Raw genomic sequence first — 15,430 nt, 5'->3', positions numbered from 1 at the left:
CTTGGATTTGTTTGCTTTCCCCTGGTTAGCTGGATATTTATTTATTTATTTATTTATTTATTTATTTATTTGCTTAGCTTTTTAAGGGTGATATGCAATCATTACACATAGTTATAGAGCTCAGTGTGATGACTTGTTCTATGTATACGCCAAGCACCGGCCACCTCAGAACGATAACATTCCTTTTATTTTCTTTCTTCCTGTGGCTTACGGATGAGGTGCTTTCTGAAAGTACCATAGACCTCAAATTTGTAAAATTCAGCTCTGACACACATTTCCCTAAATGACAGATTTATTACATTTACAGTTATTCTAATTATCGACATGTTTCATTCATTTCTCCAATCTTAGTTTGTGTTTTCAAGTTACTCTAGAGTTCCCTCACCCCAATTTTAATTGAAGACAGGATTTTTATTTCTACTTTTCTCCTCTCTTCTATATGAGTTACTATTTTTGCCAATTGGAATGAAAGAATGTATTCCTTTATTAACTGTTTATAAATTGTTAACTTTTGAATTTAATTTATCAATTAGGCAGTAAATCTATGCTCAGCCTGCCTCCAAATGAAGGGACTCTTGCTTTTTGCTGAAACATTATTCCTAAATTAATTCTAAAGTTAAGTCTAAAATTAATCAATACCTGTTATCCTTCCTTTAAATGATGAAAGACCTAGGGACTTCACATAATTCTGTCCCGTCTTGTCTTCCATGGAATCTCTCAGTGTTTCTGTACTATCTCATTTAATGGCCACAGCTTCAGTCTTTGACAAAACTAGAATGCATTAACCCCAGGATTAATCTTCTTCCTTATCCCTTATCTCTTCTCTCTCCCCCACACCACTTCCCTTTTTTCCGTAAATCATTAAAGGTCTGTCAGTGATACATTATCTCTGATAATGTCTTTGTTTCACTTTTAATACCGAACCATCATCATCTGAGTTCATCAAACACAGAACTTTGTTTTGGCAATTGTTTTCTCTAACTGCTGTGCCATAGGACTGAGGAGGGGTGCTAGTGTCTTTGATTTGGGCAATTTTTGCATTGGAATGTCTAAAAAGAATTGAACTGTGTGTTTGTTCACAGGGGCCAGTCTAAGTAGGGGCCACAGAAAACTCAGGACCCTGGCACTTGGTCACATCACAGAGTTAGTCCTCTTGCTGGGTAGACACAGGCATACATGCCTGTCCCTTACATCCACACTGAGCCTCACACACAAGCACATGCCATCTCCCTCACTTTGCCACTCACTCTCCTGTTCTGGTTCTTGACCCAGATGCAGGATGTTGACTGAGCTCTGTCTGTGGGGAGCCAGTTGGGGGCAACACATCAGCATTATATTGCTTGCCCCTCCTTGTCCCACACCCCCCTCATGCTCTGCTTTCCCACTAGACCCTTCCAGTTGATATAAAAACAGGTATTGTCTGCTCATAAAAGGTCATGAAACCTAGAGGAAGAGCCAGTTTGGAGGACGCAAGGTGTCGGGGAATGTGAGATTGGAATGTGGTTAAGGTTGTGACTAGCAAGGTCAAGTCACAAAAGGTCTTGCAAGACCTTGAAGTGACTCAGTCTGTGGTTCTTCACGGTTCCCATTTCCCACCTGATCACATACCTCTTTGCACACTTGTATTGAGATGTCCCAGCTTCTTTTCATAATTCATTGTCTCTCACAGAACGGCCTTTTCTCACAAGCCATTCTTGCCCCAGGGCCACAGAGGGTTGTTTTTGTTGTTGTTGCTGTTTTTTGTTTTTGGTTGGTTGGTTTTCAGCAGATCCTATTCACATTCCTTTTTTCTCTTTGCCCACTTTTAGAATCAGGTTAGAAGTAAGTTAATGCCATTAACAGATAGGCATCCTTATGTCTGATAAAGGCTGAGTTAGAAGGCAAGCTTTCTTTGAGAGTCAAGGTTGGTTTGCCAGGACCCAACCTTGCTTGGTGATAGCCTGCTTGGGAGGTGTGGTCTTTTGTGACAGTTCTACCAAAGCTTCTTTTGCTCCCTAGCCCTGGTGAAGAAAGGTTACAAGAGGGACCAAGTTTATCCCCAGTTCCTCCTCTTCCCCAACATCTCTCGGTTCATAAGTGTGAACCAAATGCTTCTACCTGGCAGCTTGATTCCTACCTCCATGTCCCAGGGATGAATGGAAATTACTGGACAAGTCCCCAGTGATTCTTAGTTCTTATACTTCATCTTTCCCAGAGAAACTTCAGGGGTGGGGAAAAGGCATCTCCATGGGGACTTCCACAAGATGAGCTGTTAAGACAGGTTCCCCTGAAGCCAATGTAACAGATGATTCTGACGGTGATACAGTGATACGACATGGCTTCCCAGAAGTTTAGCATGCTGGACACAAAGTTCTAATCCCCAGAGCATGTGAGCTCGTACTGAACTATCTTTTCGTGCTTGTAAGTGAAGCTTACCAGCTGTTTCCTTCTCAAATCTTGCCTGATGTGCAGCTGTCTGAAGCACGTCCCCATCAACAGTGTCATAGAAGTTAAAGAACTCAATGGACATGTAATCGAATCTCATCTGTTCGTGGGAAGAGGTGTATTCATGCCTGTGTGGGAGAGGGGGGAGTCTGTGTGCAGGTGTGCCAGAAGACAACCTCCGATGTCATTCTTTAGACACTGTCCAGTTTGTTCATTGAGACAAGGTGTCTCTCTGGAACCTGGAGCTCACCGAGTCAGCTTGTCTGACAGTTCAGTGAGTCCCAAGGATCTGCCAATCTCTCTCTGCCTCCCCAGTCACCAGATTACAAGTGGTCACCACCATTTCTAACCTTTTTTTTCCTGTGGGTTTTGGAAATTAAACTCAGGTCCTCATGCTCGTGTGGTAAGCACTTTCTTAATTCAACTCTCTCCCCAACCCTCATTCTTTAGTTTGTTGAGAATCATGGGATCTTACAGGATGAAATGACTTTCCTCACAATGGAAGGACTATACCCATCTCATGTGAGCAGATCTATTTCCAACTATATCGTATTGATCATCAGAGAAACAATGTGCAGAGAAACCATGACGTCCTTAAAAACTCAACACAGATGGACTTTATAAAATAAAGGGCATCCTTTTATTGACCAACAAGATTTGTATTTTATTATTTTTCCCCTAATGTGGAATACCCCAGAACTTGTTTTGAATTCAGTATATGGCTTGACTATTATGATTCTAATAAGCGTCTGGCTTTTAATGTTCTCTTTTCTTAATTAACAAAGTGCCGAGTGGAAAGAGATAAGTTATGCACTTTAATTAAAGCAACCCCGGGCCACTTGGGGAATTCTTATCAGTAGCATAGGATGCACGGCCTACATGCATGGAGAAACAAAATTGGTGGAAGCTTCCTGGGTGTGAGACGAGGGAGACAATTCAGAAGAGCAGTGGCTTCCATCTCAAGCCTTGTGGAGTCATGCAGGGGCCTGGTTTTTATCTGTATTTATTTCCTTCTCAGTGAGCATGAAACGGTACATAATCTAGATCACTGTCAAAGCCTGGAAGTTTGGAATGCTACTGAGGGGCTGCTGTGCAGTATCAGGAGCTCGGGACTGTTGACTTCCGTTTTCTGGAACCTTCTATGGGCTCTCCAAGCCTCAGTTTACTCCTTAGTAAAGTAGATCTTGATGTCTGGATAGAGGGAGGTAAGGGAGGATGGTCAGGAAGCAGAGAGGAGGTAATGCCATACATGTAAGAAAATGCCATATTTCATAAAGTGACTTGAAAGCTGCTTAGTTAAAGAAGAATGGAATTTGGGACAAAGAAGGCATGAGGTGACAGGAGATGTGCCACTTTTCTTTGTGAAGGTCCCAGGGAGGCTGGAAGTGGGCGCTATGGACCTGGGTATGTCACAGATGCCGGCGTGAGCGAGGATGATGATGGATCTGAAGACGAGCTGGACCTGGATGTGTCCTTTGAGGAGGTACGGTCACACCTGATGTTGACACCAATGTGCTTTGTTTCTCTGCTGACCACAGCAGGTTAGCTATGGACCATGGACATGGAACCTCAGACTGAAATGGGCCCATTTACTTTCAGAATGGATTTGTCTCCTCTGTCAATGAGATTGGGGATGCGAGGCACAAATTAGTGCTAGGGAGAGTCCTAGCAGGCTGTTAACCTATGAACAGCCTCTGTCTATAACTAGTTTTACATGCATATACGTATATGTATATGATGTATATGTATACATATGTGTATATGATGTATATGTATGTGTATGTATATGTGTGTGATGGATATGATGTATATGGATATTGATATGGATGTACATATATGTGTATGCATGTGTGTATATATGTGTGTATGATATACGTATTTATATATGTATATACTGACAGATTGTTTTACCACCCACAGAACTTTGTAAAATGAAACTGTATAAGAAAATGAATGATTCCTTGACAAAATCATGCCTTTTATAATATTTAGTAAGAGCAGGTCATAAAATATCAGCTGTATCTCACCAGAATGATCTGAATAATACAGGGGAAGGTACTTAATGCCCCAAGTCTCCAAGTTTTCCCCATAAACTGGGGACAATGCTCCTGTCCCACCATCATCCTGGAGTTTTTGTCCAACATTGAGCCTGTGGTTCTTGAACCACATATATGTAGTATGACGATGACTCCAGTGTTTGTACTGAGCCCTTCCTTTCTTTCTCTAACTTAGGTTAAACCACTTCCTGCTACCAAAGCTGGGAATAAGAAATTCTCGGTGGAGTCCAAGAAGACTTCTGTCTCCAACTCAGAGACGGGCTCCAGATTTGCCCAACCTACCTCAGCATCTCTCCCTGAAACTACAGTGGCTGTCCCACCCACGCCAGCCCAACGGAAGGGGAAGAACAGTGTAGCCATGATGTCAAGGCTCTTTGACATGTCCTGTGATGAAACTCTCTGTTCGGCTGACAGCTTCTGTGTCAATGACTACTCCTGGGGGGGCTCACGATGCCATTGCAACCTGGGCAAAGGAGGCGAGGCCTGCTCAGAAGGTAGGCCCTGGAAAGGGAATGGGAAGAGCAGGATTCATCCTGCAGATACAGTTGTATGATACAAACAGAGCATCTTCTAGTCCTTCTAAGATAAGCCCTTTCTTCCATATATTGGTTGGTAAATTAGTCCCAGTCTCCAGGCAAAGTGAGAAGCAGCTTCGTTGCCTTTCTGAGGGAGAGTCCTATTTCTGAGTATGTCAAATGCGAGGTCCTTTGGAGCAACCATTTTGAAATCTCAATAGCACCAGGGAGGTGGACTCTACCATTGACACATCTCTATCAAAACTATAGACGGAACATCCAGGAATGGTGAGAGGGGTGATGTCAGAGCCACCTTGGGTACTGCAAATGCCAAGCTTGAAAATGGATGATGTTGGACTTTAAGTCATTTATTCAGGGAAGCGGGGCTGATCTCCAAAATCCTGTTCCCTCTAGAGAGTTTCAGAAGCTCCTTGATCTCAAGGGTAGAAGGTGTGACAGAGAAAGGGAGATGGGAAGGAAGCTAAGTGCTACCGGTTACATGGGGTTTTCTGGGGTAATAGGCAGACAATGGTGTGTATTGATTTCTTCTTTGAAGAATAAGATAACAGCATGCTGTCTTACCTCGCTTTCTCTTTCCAGATATCTTTATCCAGTATCCTCAGTTCTTTGGCCACTCCTACGTAACCTTTGAGCCTCTGAAGAACTCTTATCAGGCATTTCAGATTACTCTGGAATTCAGGGTAAGAACTGCTGGTCATTTGAACACCAGATTACATCAAAGGAAGAGTAGGAAGAGGGAAAGTAAAACACTAACCTTGACCTGAAATCAGTCACAAAATCCGACTGGCAGGGGCGGTGTGCTCACAATGTTCAGGTACACAGCTAGGAGAGGGTGGGTTAGGATGTCACAAACTATGGAAGATTAGATTCTCAATGGGAAAGCTACTTCCGCAGTGACGCCCCAGGGGCTGGATTTCCGGACTTTCAAAGCATTCCATTCCCATTACAGAGACCTCTCTGCTTTCAATCATTTAAAGACTAGCATTCCGCTAGCACCTTGAACTTAATGGGATTCTTTGAATACATGTGAAGAAGTAAAATGGCAGGGAGTCTGGAAACCTATGCCCTTTGTCACAGTGTCAATTGTTAGAGAGATGGCTGTCCCTCTGATGGCATACCAGATACATCTGGTATGACTACCCATTGGACTGTTGGTGCTGTCTGGCTGGAAGGAAAGTAGCAAACTTACATGTTTCCCAGGTAGAGAGGAAGAAGAGAATGAACACATTAAAAACAGAATGCTTGGGGATGAAGAGATGGCTCGGTGTTTAAGAGCACAGGCTGCTCTCCTGGTGGAGCTGTGTTCCACTCCCAGCACCCACAAGGCAGCTCACACCTGTCTGTAACTCCAATTCCAGGGCTTCTGACACACTCCTATAGACATGCATGCAGGCAAAATGCCAAAGAACATAAACCAAACATAGATTTTAAGAAATGGGGTGTTCACCAGTGGCAGTAGAAATCTGATGAGCACAAACAAGGTGCTCTGTGACCAGGGCTTTAGGACACAGACTTTTCTAGAAGCTTTGCAGATGTATCCACAAAGCCAAGCAAGGAGCTGATCAGATACGGGCCTTCCTCTCCTCAGAGCTGTTCCTCCCATAATTTATACCACTGCTATCTTTTTTTTTTTTTTTTTAAAGAACTGTCCTGGATACATGGGGACTCTCTGGAGTCCACATGGTTGCATCAGTAGGCTAGCAGAGGAGAACATTCCTGTTTTGTCTTCACCAGTGTCTTATAGGGAAGAAAAAAAATGGCCATGGATTATGTGGTTTTTGCTTGTGTGTTCACAGGCAGAGGCGGAGGATGGCTTGCTGCTCTACTGTGGGGAGAGTGAGCATGGAAGAGGAGACTTCATGTCCCTGGCTCTCATCCGACGCTCCCTCCACTTCAGGTAACTCTAGCCCCAAGTCCTGTAGATTTTTAAATTCTACCATCTACTTTGTACACTACAGTGCACACAACTGGATTTCAGTCACTATAGAAATTGTGTGCAGGAGACGAGCTGGGGCAGTTTCTCAAGTACTGGAGAGCTGTGGCGGAAGGTTTGAGTTTTTGGAGCCTTTAATCATTCATTCATTCTGATACCAGTTAGGTATGGAACACCCACTGTGTGGTCATGACAATGTGGTGAAGGCCAAGTCCTGTCTTTCCAGAAGCTTAAGAAGAAGGCAGGATCTTCTCAGGGCCTTCTTGAGACAGGATGGCTGACAGCTATGGAGGGCAGGGAGGGACCACAGGCTCCTAAGGACTGACAGAGGGCCAAATGCTGCTGTGACTTTCCTGGAATTAGACTGAAGCCTTTGACTTGCCCACTATACCCTGATCATTTTCTCCCAGAAACTTCGGAAGCTGCTTTAAGTTAACTTTTTAGTTTGCATGAAGCAGAGTTAGGGCACATAAAGTCTGTCTGTGAGTGAATGACAGATGTCAGTCTGTCTGTGAGTGAATGACAGATGTCAGCCTTGACACGGTACCCTAGCTAGTCTCCTGATAACATCATTTCCTTGCTGTCTGACCTTTGGCAGATGGCATGAGCTATGGGAGTTGCCTATTCTCAAAGGACTATGCTAGGGATCACATGAGCTGTCTTATGTGCTTAGCACAGTGCCTTCCTTAGAGCAAGCAGTATTTTATACCAACCCTAATGTTTTATTTCATTTATTTAGGTATTAGTTTTCTGGCTAGCCAAATGGTGAGGTCTCAAGTTAATTGATAAAATGGAGAGCAATTGAGGAAGATATCGATGTCAACCTCTGACCTACACACAGACACACAGACATAGACACACAGACATAGACACACACACACACACACACACACACACATGTGCACTCGCACCAGCCAAACCAAAGAAAGGAGCCGTTATCCCAAAGGGATGATATGGAGTCTGAAAACATGAACTGGTTTATTCTCTGTTTCCTTCTCTTTTCTTTCCCCCACAGGTTTAATTGTGGAACTGGGATTGCCATCATCATAAGTGACACCAAAATCAAACTTGGGGCCTGGCACAGGGTGACACTGTACAGAGATGGGCTGAATGGACTGCTGCAGTTGAATAATGGCACCCCAGTGACAGGCCAGTCCCAGGTGAGTGTGAGCCATACCCTGCTCATCTCATCTGGTCCCCAAGAGGAGATTGTTGAAAAGAGCAAAGCTCTGGACAATTCTGAGAGGCTGAATTTTCGTAGGGCACACAGGAGAACTCTGGTGGTGCCCCCTTAGCTTTGCCTGTCTGAGCTTTTAAACCCCTTCCATACATACCTACTAGAGAGATAGGTGCAGAGATACAGCACACACCAGAGATGCAGGGATGAGTTATCTTTGCACACAGTTGTTTAAACCATAGGTCAAGAAAAACCTACATGGGAAGCAAGGGACCCATCATTAGCATCAAATACAAAGGTAGGCACTAGGGTTATGATCTGTGGCTTTAGCAAATAACCTAGAAAGCATTGAGCTGTCTGGTTACACATATAGGAATAATCCATTTATCTTTATTGGGATGCTTTATTGTAGGAGGAAGTAAGTTAGTTACCTCTTGGGTCACTCTGGAGGCCGCTGAGGTACTCACACATCTGGTGTGCTCACAGTAATTTGAAGATTATCTTTTAAACCATTTGAATTATTGTCTGGCAGGGAGCCAAGCCTAGAGTCACATTCAGCCAGGTCTCTATATTCTCCAAGGGAGCAGACAGCACCAGAGCCTTTGTGCCTACGTCTAAACATCCTCCCCACTGCCACGTCCTTGCTGTGATACTAACCAGGCATGATATAATAAAGGTACATGCCTGAAAGACTTATTAATTTTGGTCCAACTCTAGTGAATTACAGTACCCGGAGACTGCGTATGCCCATCGCTAAAGAGGAAACAAGACATAGTGCATGATTCTAGTACAATAGTAAGAAATGGTCGAATGAAGTTTGATAAGAGTAAAGAAACTTCAGTCTAAAGTCTAAAATGCTATTATTAAAAACAAGGTGGTCGAAAGCAAGGGGGTTTAATAAAGATTGGCAAACTGGGTCAGTTTCAGATTGAGGTAGCCCCAATAAACTAAAGAAACATAAGTCTGCATAAATGGAGAGGTGGCCTGTAGAGAGGGATCAGCGACCTTCTGTTTCAGGGATTCTGAAGCACTCGAACCCTCAGAAGGAATGTGAGGATATTTTTAAGAGAAAAGAGTAGATTCCAGAAGCCGCCATCCAAGTTAGGATGACCTGAAATGCCATCTGGGAGGGACTGATTCAACAGTGCCATCAGGAGGATGGCAATGTCTTTTACACAGGCCAAAGAAAGAGGCAGGGGAAGAAGGATAAGCCTTCTGGGAGAGCCTTGGAGTGTATATCAGGTGTAAGAGACTGTCTCAGCAATGGGTCCCTGTCCCAGAGATAGTCATATATATAATATGTAAGCCACATATGTAATATGTAAGTATATGTAAGCCACTGAGAGGGCTATGCATAGAATCCAGTAGCTAGTGGGAACCCGCATTATATGAGGTTTTATATTTTCCTAATCTCAATATCCAATGACTTTATCAAATATAGGTATTAACTGCAAAACAGCAGGTGATTTTGAGGCTGGTGTGGGTGAAGTTTGCCTCTGTATTACTGGGACTTTGCAAGCACAGCAAGTGTGAGCAGGCCATCATCTGGGACCTGTTTAATAACTGCCAAGAGACAGAAAATTCTATTTTAAGCTGGTTCCCCAGAAACAGGCTCAAGGTGAGGTCCTACGCACAGGATGTTTTTAGAAAGTATTCTCTGGGGAGACAAGTACTGGAGAAGAGAAGTTGGACAGGGTAGAAGAAGACATCAGCAAGACTGAGAATCCAGCACAATTTTTCCTAGTATGGATTCCATCTAAGTCCCCTGAGACCTAGGGAATAACAAAGCCATGCCTCAAAGCCACCCAAAAGTGTGAAAGGCTGCCATTGGAGAACTCAGGGTGCTCACATGCACGGGCAGTCAAAGCAGACTCCAGAGAAGAAAAAAGCCAAAATCAGCAAACTCTCCCTCTTCACACATTTATGTCCCAGGAAAAAAATATTGAGCTTTAGGCTCTGTGTGGTGGCCCTGGATTGGGGAAAAAAAGAAGAAGAAGGAGAAAGAGGAGGAGGAGGAGGAGGAGGAGGAGGAGGAGGAGGAGGAGGAGGAGGAAGAGAACAGTGAGAACAGGTTCCGGGATTGACTTCTAAGAATCTGGACAGAGCAGGCCAAGAGAGCATTTGGCTCGTGTGGTGGACACGACTTAAGAACCATTAAACCCTCTAAGTACTGAGTGGTCCAGCCTTCAACTTACAGATCTTACCTGATCATTGGAACAGATCGAACAGTGATTGGATTCCTACTTGCTGGAAGCAACCACTTTTAAGAGTTCATGCAGATGATAGCCAGAGACTGGAACTGCGCCTTCCCCCAGCTCCTACGGCTATCATTTCATCTAGACGAAGGAGACACCCATGTTCTAAAAACAGAACAGCTGACGTGATCTTAATTTTCTCTTACCTTCACACGCAGCTCTGTATTTTCTAACCTCCAAATTTGCACTTCAGACTATTGGTTTGGCCCTGGTTTAGAAGCTTCTTCATTTAAGGTAACACTTAAAATAATAATAATAATAATAATAATAATAATGGAATTATACAATTATACCCATAAGCAAACTTCAAGGTATTTTGTAATACAACTTGTTGGATATTTCCTGACAATAGTTTCTCTTGCAGTATTTAGTGTGACAGTGGCCGGGGCTGGGGGACTGTGAAAGGGCAGATGTTCAGGCAGATGTTCACCCACATATGCCAACCTTCAGATGCACAGAATAGCCCCCATGACCCATCCAAGATACACAGTAGATTGGTGTGAAGACTGGACAGAGGATTGCTGATTCTGGATGCCAGCCTGCTTCAGAGCCTGCTAGATTGGCTCGAATGTGACCTCCTTCCTTCCTTTCCAGCCATTCCAAAACCACTGCTTCTGGAAGCTCAGCCCTCTAAGGAGTCAGTGAGTTAACTCTGATAGTCAATAACTATGGATTTCACTACCTAGTAGGGCCATGTCTTAAAGACAAATCCAGATACAGGAATCCCTAAGGTTTTTAACCTACATCTTAGCCATACCCCACATCACAACCTGTTGTGTTTTTTTTTTAACTTTCTATTTTTAAAATGAGATAAAGTTTTCATTTTTCTTAAAGGGTCAGTACAGTAAAATTACCTTCCGGACACCTCTGTACCTCGGTGGTGCTCCCAGTGCTTACTGGCTAGTTAGAGCAACAGGGACAAACCGTGGCTTCCAAGGCTGCGTGCAGTCACTTACTGTTAATGGAAAGAAGATTGACATGAGGCCCTGGCCCCTGGGAAAAGCCCTCAATGGAGCTGATGTTGGTGAGTACTCTGGGGCTAGACTGAACCTGGAGGTTCCTTTCTGGTCTGAGTGAGTAGTAGGACAGCTGGTTCACACAGGGGTTCTACAGTGATAAATCTGATAAGTCTGTACACTCTACGGTCACATCCTTCTTGAGGCCAAAAGTGTACAGCTTTAATCCCAGCACTTGGGAGGCAGAGGCAGGCAGATTTCTGAGTTTGAGGCCAGCCTGGTCTATAGAGTGAGTTCCAGGACAGCCAGGGCTACACAGAGAAACCCTGTCTTGAAAAAACAAACAAACAAACAAACAAACAAACAAACAAAAAGGAGATGAGAGTCAGTTTTATTTGCCCTGGTGTAGCAGCTGGGGATCTGAGTCTGGCATACCAGAGTAGTCCACCAGTCATGGGCTTTTATGGCTTCTAGCCACCTGAAATTGTCCTCCTTATCCCATGTGGAAACTGAACATACTACCCTGCCCAACTTCTCCTTGGGAGTCTCTGTGCTCAGGGATGGAGGTGACCATCACTGGTCAGGAAAGATGAGATTGGACTTGCCAATTATGCCAAAGATGGCAACACAGCCAATAAAGGGAAAGGGGGCTGTTCATCTCTGGAGAGTTAGCTACCAAATCAGGCCATGGTGGCAGAGCACTGGCAAACAACACAGCTGAACTTTATATCCCTGGCAGGTGCATACCCACTTTCCCCTCCTCCCTGGAAAAGGTGCTTCTCACCCCGAGTTTCTGGAAGGACTGTGATGAGACAGGCAGAGGAGAGTGAGCTGGAGCACGTCTGTGTATTCCCATGTCAGATGAGGTGCATGGCAGTGCCAGAGTAGTTCTAAAACTCTACTGGTTTAATCAAAAGACACACACGTACATGCACAGAAACACATGTGTGTGTGAGCATGCACATGCACACACTCTCTCAAACATACACATATACTCTCTCTCACACATATATTCATGCACACAGTATATATACATATATATATACATGTACACATATACATGTATACACATACACACATACACACATACATATATATATATGTATATATACTGTCTCACATACACAAGCACACTCACACACATATTCTCTGCCACACACAAACACAAACACGCTCTCTGTCACACACACTCTCTGTACCACACACAAACGCTCTCACAAATACTCTATTTCACATACATACATACATACACATACACATTCTCACACACACACATATACACACAGTGTACATACACATATACTCTCTCACACAGTACTCTCACACACAGACAAGCACACTCTTTCACATACTTGCACACACACTTTGTCACAAACGTGCTCTCTATCTCACACACACTCTCTCACACACACATATTCCTTACACAAACACAGACTCACAATACTGCCTCACACACACATTTTCACACACATACTCACTAACACTCTGTCGTAACTCTCTCACACTTACATGTACTCATGTACACACTCTCTCTCACATATATACGTCCACACTCCTCCATACTCCATCACACATATATGCACACACACATACACACATGTTCTTACTCATAAGCACATATACACACACTCACAAACCCATATACTAACACACAACTCTTTCTGTCTTTCCCTCTCTCTCTCTCTCTCTCTCTCTCTCTCTCTCTCTCTCTCTCTCTCACACACACACACACACACACACACACACACTCACACACACTCATGCACTCACACACACACATCCTGGGACATGAAGATGAGCCTGAAGTACTTTTCACTATGAGGTACCTTCTGTCCTTCTTAAAGTTAACCGTGAAAGGAGAAACAGGCTTCCAGAGCATTTGCCAAGGCACCATGACACCTCCCCTCTTCCTGTCGGAGAGGAGGAGCTCAGCAGAAGTTCTGCTGTTTTCAGGCTTGCCTGAACGGCTGAGCTTTGAGCCAGTGAGGCAGCAGTACTTAAGCTAATTGGGGTCACACAATCACTTTTAATATAAACACTCTGGGGTGTGTATGTGTGCAGGCAGAAGGAGGGGCGGGGGATGTGCTTGTTATCCATCCTGCTTTCAGGAACCATAGAGATGGATTAAAAGCAGGAACAATTCCATCATCCCCCCTGGTGGTTATAAAATGTCCTTTGATTTATTGTGTCCATCATGTTTGGAAAAGTCTTTAGCTCTTCCAGAGGACAAGCCAACAGAAGATGATAGCAAAGAAGCGGGTTCCCCCATTCTGGGAGCTGGTCCATTATGCGTGTGTGGACAGTAGGAATTGGGGGGGTACATGATGCTGGGGTCAGCTGTATATGTTTGAGTGGGCACCTGGTGACCTGGCTCTGTGATCTCTGTGTAGGGGAGTGCAGCAGTGGGATCTGTGACGAAGCTTCCTGCATCAACGGTGGCACCTGCGCAGCCATCAAGGCGGACTCTTACATCTGCCTCTGTCCCCTTGGGTTCAAAGGTCGACACTGTGAAGACGGTAAGAGGGTGGCCCTGGCTGTGTAGTGATGTGTGTGGACATGACCCTCTGTCAATGTTCAGCAACATTCAGTATTTCCTTCAGGGATCCAGGTTGCCTTGCCGGGAGAGATGGGAAAATATCAGAAGACCAAAGTTTTAAACTAACCACAAATATATTCCTTTTAATATACCAACCATGGGTTGGTTCCTCTGGGCTTCTTGTAGCACTTAGGAAGTCTGCACTGGTAAGGTTTTTACAGGACTGGCTTGAGTGTACTTAAAAGTCCATGCTCTTTATAAAATCTAACAGTTTCCTAGAAAATACTGGGAAATTAGACACACAAATCTATAATGTGATAAGACAATTAGCTCTTGTTTTTACTTCATTGCTCTGACCTGATGGTTCATCCTATCTTTTTATGCTGTATTATGCAAATATACACATGTATGCATATATAGTTGTACATGCAATGTACATGTACAGCCACATACAATGTGCACAGATGCACATTCAAGAATAATAACTGAGAGGTTTAAAGATTTGGGAAAAAAAAAAACCATGAAAGCTTGAACCTGCTTTAAGTTTTCCCAAATTCAAAAACTAAAAGCAAAAGAGGATAAAAGTAAAACTATGATTATAAAACCAATCAATTTTTATCTACAAATGATTCAGGCTTGAGACTAAGATGCTACACAGGGGAAAAGGTTTTCGCTATCTCCTCAAATCTCATGTCAGTGGAAGAGTGTACCTGAGCCAGGGCTGGCTGGGGACATTTTGGTTTTGTAGAACCTCACATAGGAGGGGTTGATTCTTGTTCACATGCTACGTCACCTCGGGTCAGTAGTGCTAGAGGTTATTCTGCTCCATAAAGTCACACAGGGAGCAAAATGTCCACTCTATGAGTTCCCCTCTGATCCTTTTATCTATCTAGCCGATGTTAGAAGAGAGCACCAGGGAAGGAGGGAAATTTTGGGGGCCAGACATGAGACACCATATGATAATCCACCCACACCACACTGGCAGAAGTCAGCCCTACCACCTGGTACCCACAAGGCAGGTAGGAGATGTAGGTACTGCCCAGGAGGGAAAAAAGTCCAGCCCCGTGCAGGCCACGTGCTGGTTGGTCTCAGGCACCCAGGGATCTCTAACATTCTGCTTGTCTCCTCAGCATTTGCCCTGACCATCCCTCAGTTCAGAGAGTCGCTGAGGTCCTACGCTGCCACACCCTGGCCCCTGGAGCCGCAGTACTATCTTTCGTTCACTGAGTTCGAGATCACATTTCGGCCAGACTTGGGGGATGGTGTCCTTTTGTACAGCTACGACACGGGCAGCAAGGACTTCCTGTCCATTAATATGGCTGCGGGCCACGTGGAATTCCGCTTTGACTGTGGTTCTGGGACTGGAGTTCTCAGGTGAGGGCCAAGGCCTTGTGTAACTTCCTCCATTCCAAACCCACAGCCACCACTATGACCACTAAACGGCCGCCCACTATCCTTCCTCTTCCTGTTTTCTCTTTGCCAATGTCTGGGGAAGCATGTGCTGCTTCTGAACTGTTCTCTCTCTCTCTCTCTCTCTCTCTCTCTCTCTCTCTCTC

At 44.3% G+C, this 15,430-nt stretch overlaps 1 protein-coding gene across 3 annotated transcripts in view; it reads left to right on the top strand.

Moving 5' to 3' along the window:
- Positions 1–15,430, top strand: part of Egflam (EGF like, fibronectin type III and laminin G domains) — a 178,363-nt gene that overhangs the window by 127,048 nt on the left and 35,885 nt on the right. For all 3 annotated transcript variants that reach the window (XM_028767595.1, XM_028767593.1, XM_028767594.1), the window contains exons 7-14: positions 3,792–3,907; positions 4,657–4,975; positions 5,597–5,697; positions 6,814–6,914; positions 7,966–8,110; positions 11,217–11,406; positions 13,729–13,854; positions 15,005–15,248. In XM_028767595.1, coding sequence (XP_028623428.1) covers positions 3,792–3,907; positions 4,657–4,975; positions 5,597–5,697; positions 6,814–6,914; positions 7,966–8,110; positions 11,217–11,406; positions 13,729–13,854; positions 15,005–15,248 — 1,342 coding nt within the window. The remainder of the gene's footprint in view (positions 1–3,791; positions 3,908–4,656; positions 4,976–5,596; positions 5,698–6,813; positions 6,915–7,965; positions 8,111–11,216; positions 11,407–13,728; positions 13,855–15,004; positions 15,249–15,430) is intronic.

Source organism: Grammomys surdaster, unplaced genomic scaffold, assembly GCF_004785775.1.
Source record: "Grammomys surdaster isolate TR1022 unplaced genomic scaffold, NIH_TR_1.0 174, whole genome shotgun sequence".
Classification (NCBI taxonomy): domain Eukaryota; kingdom Metazoa; phylum Chordata; class Mammalia; order Rodentia; family Muridae; genus Grammomys; species Grammomys surdaster.
The sequence above is the reverse complement of the archived record's forward strand: the minus strand, read 5'-3'. Positions and strand labels throughout refer to the sequence as shown.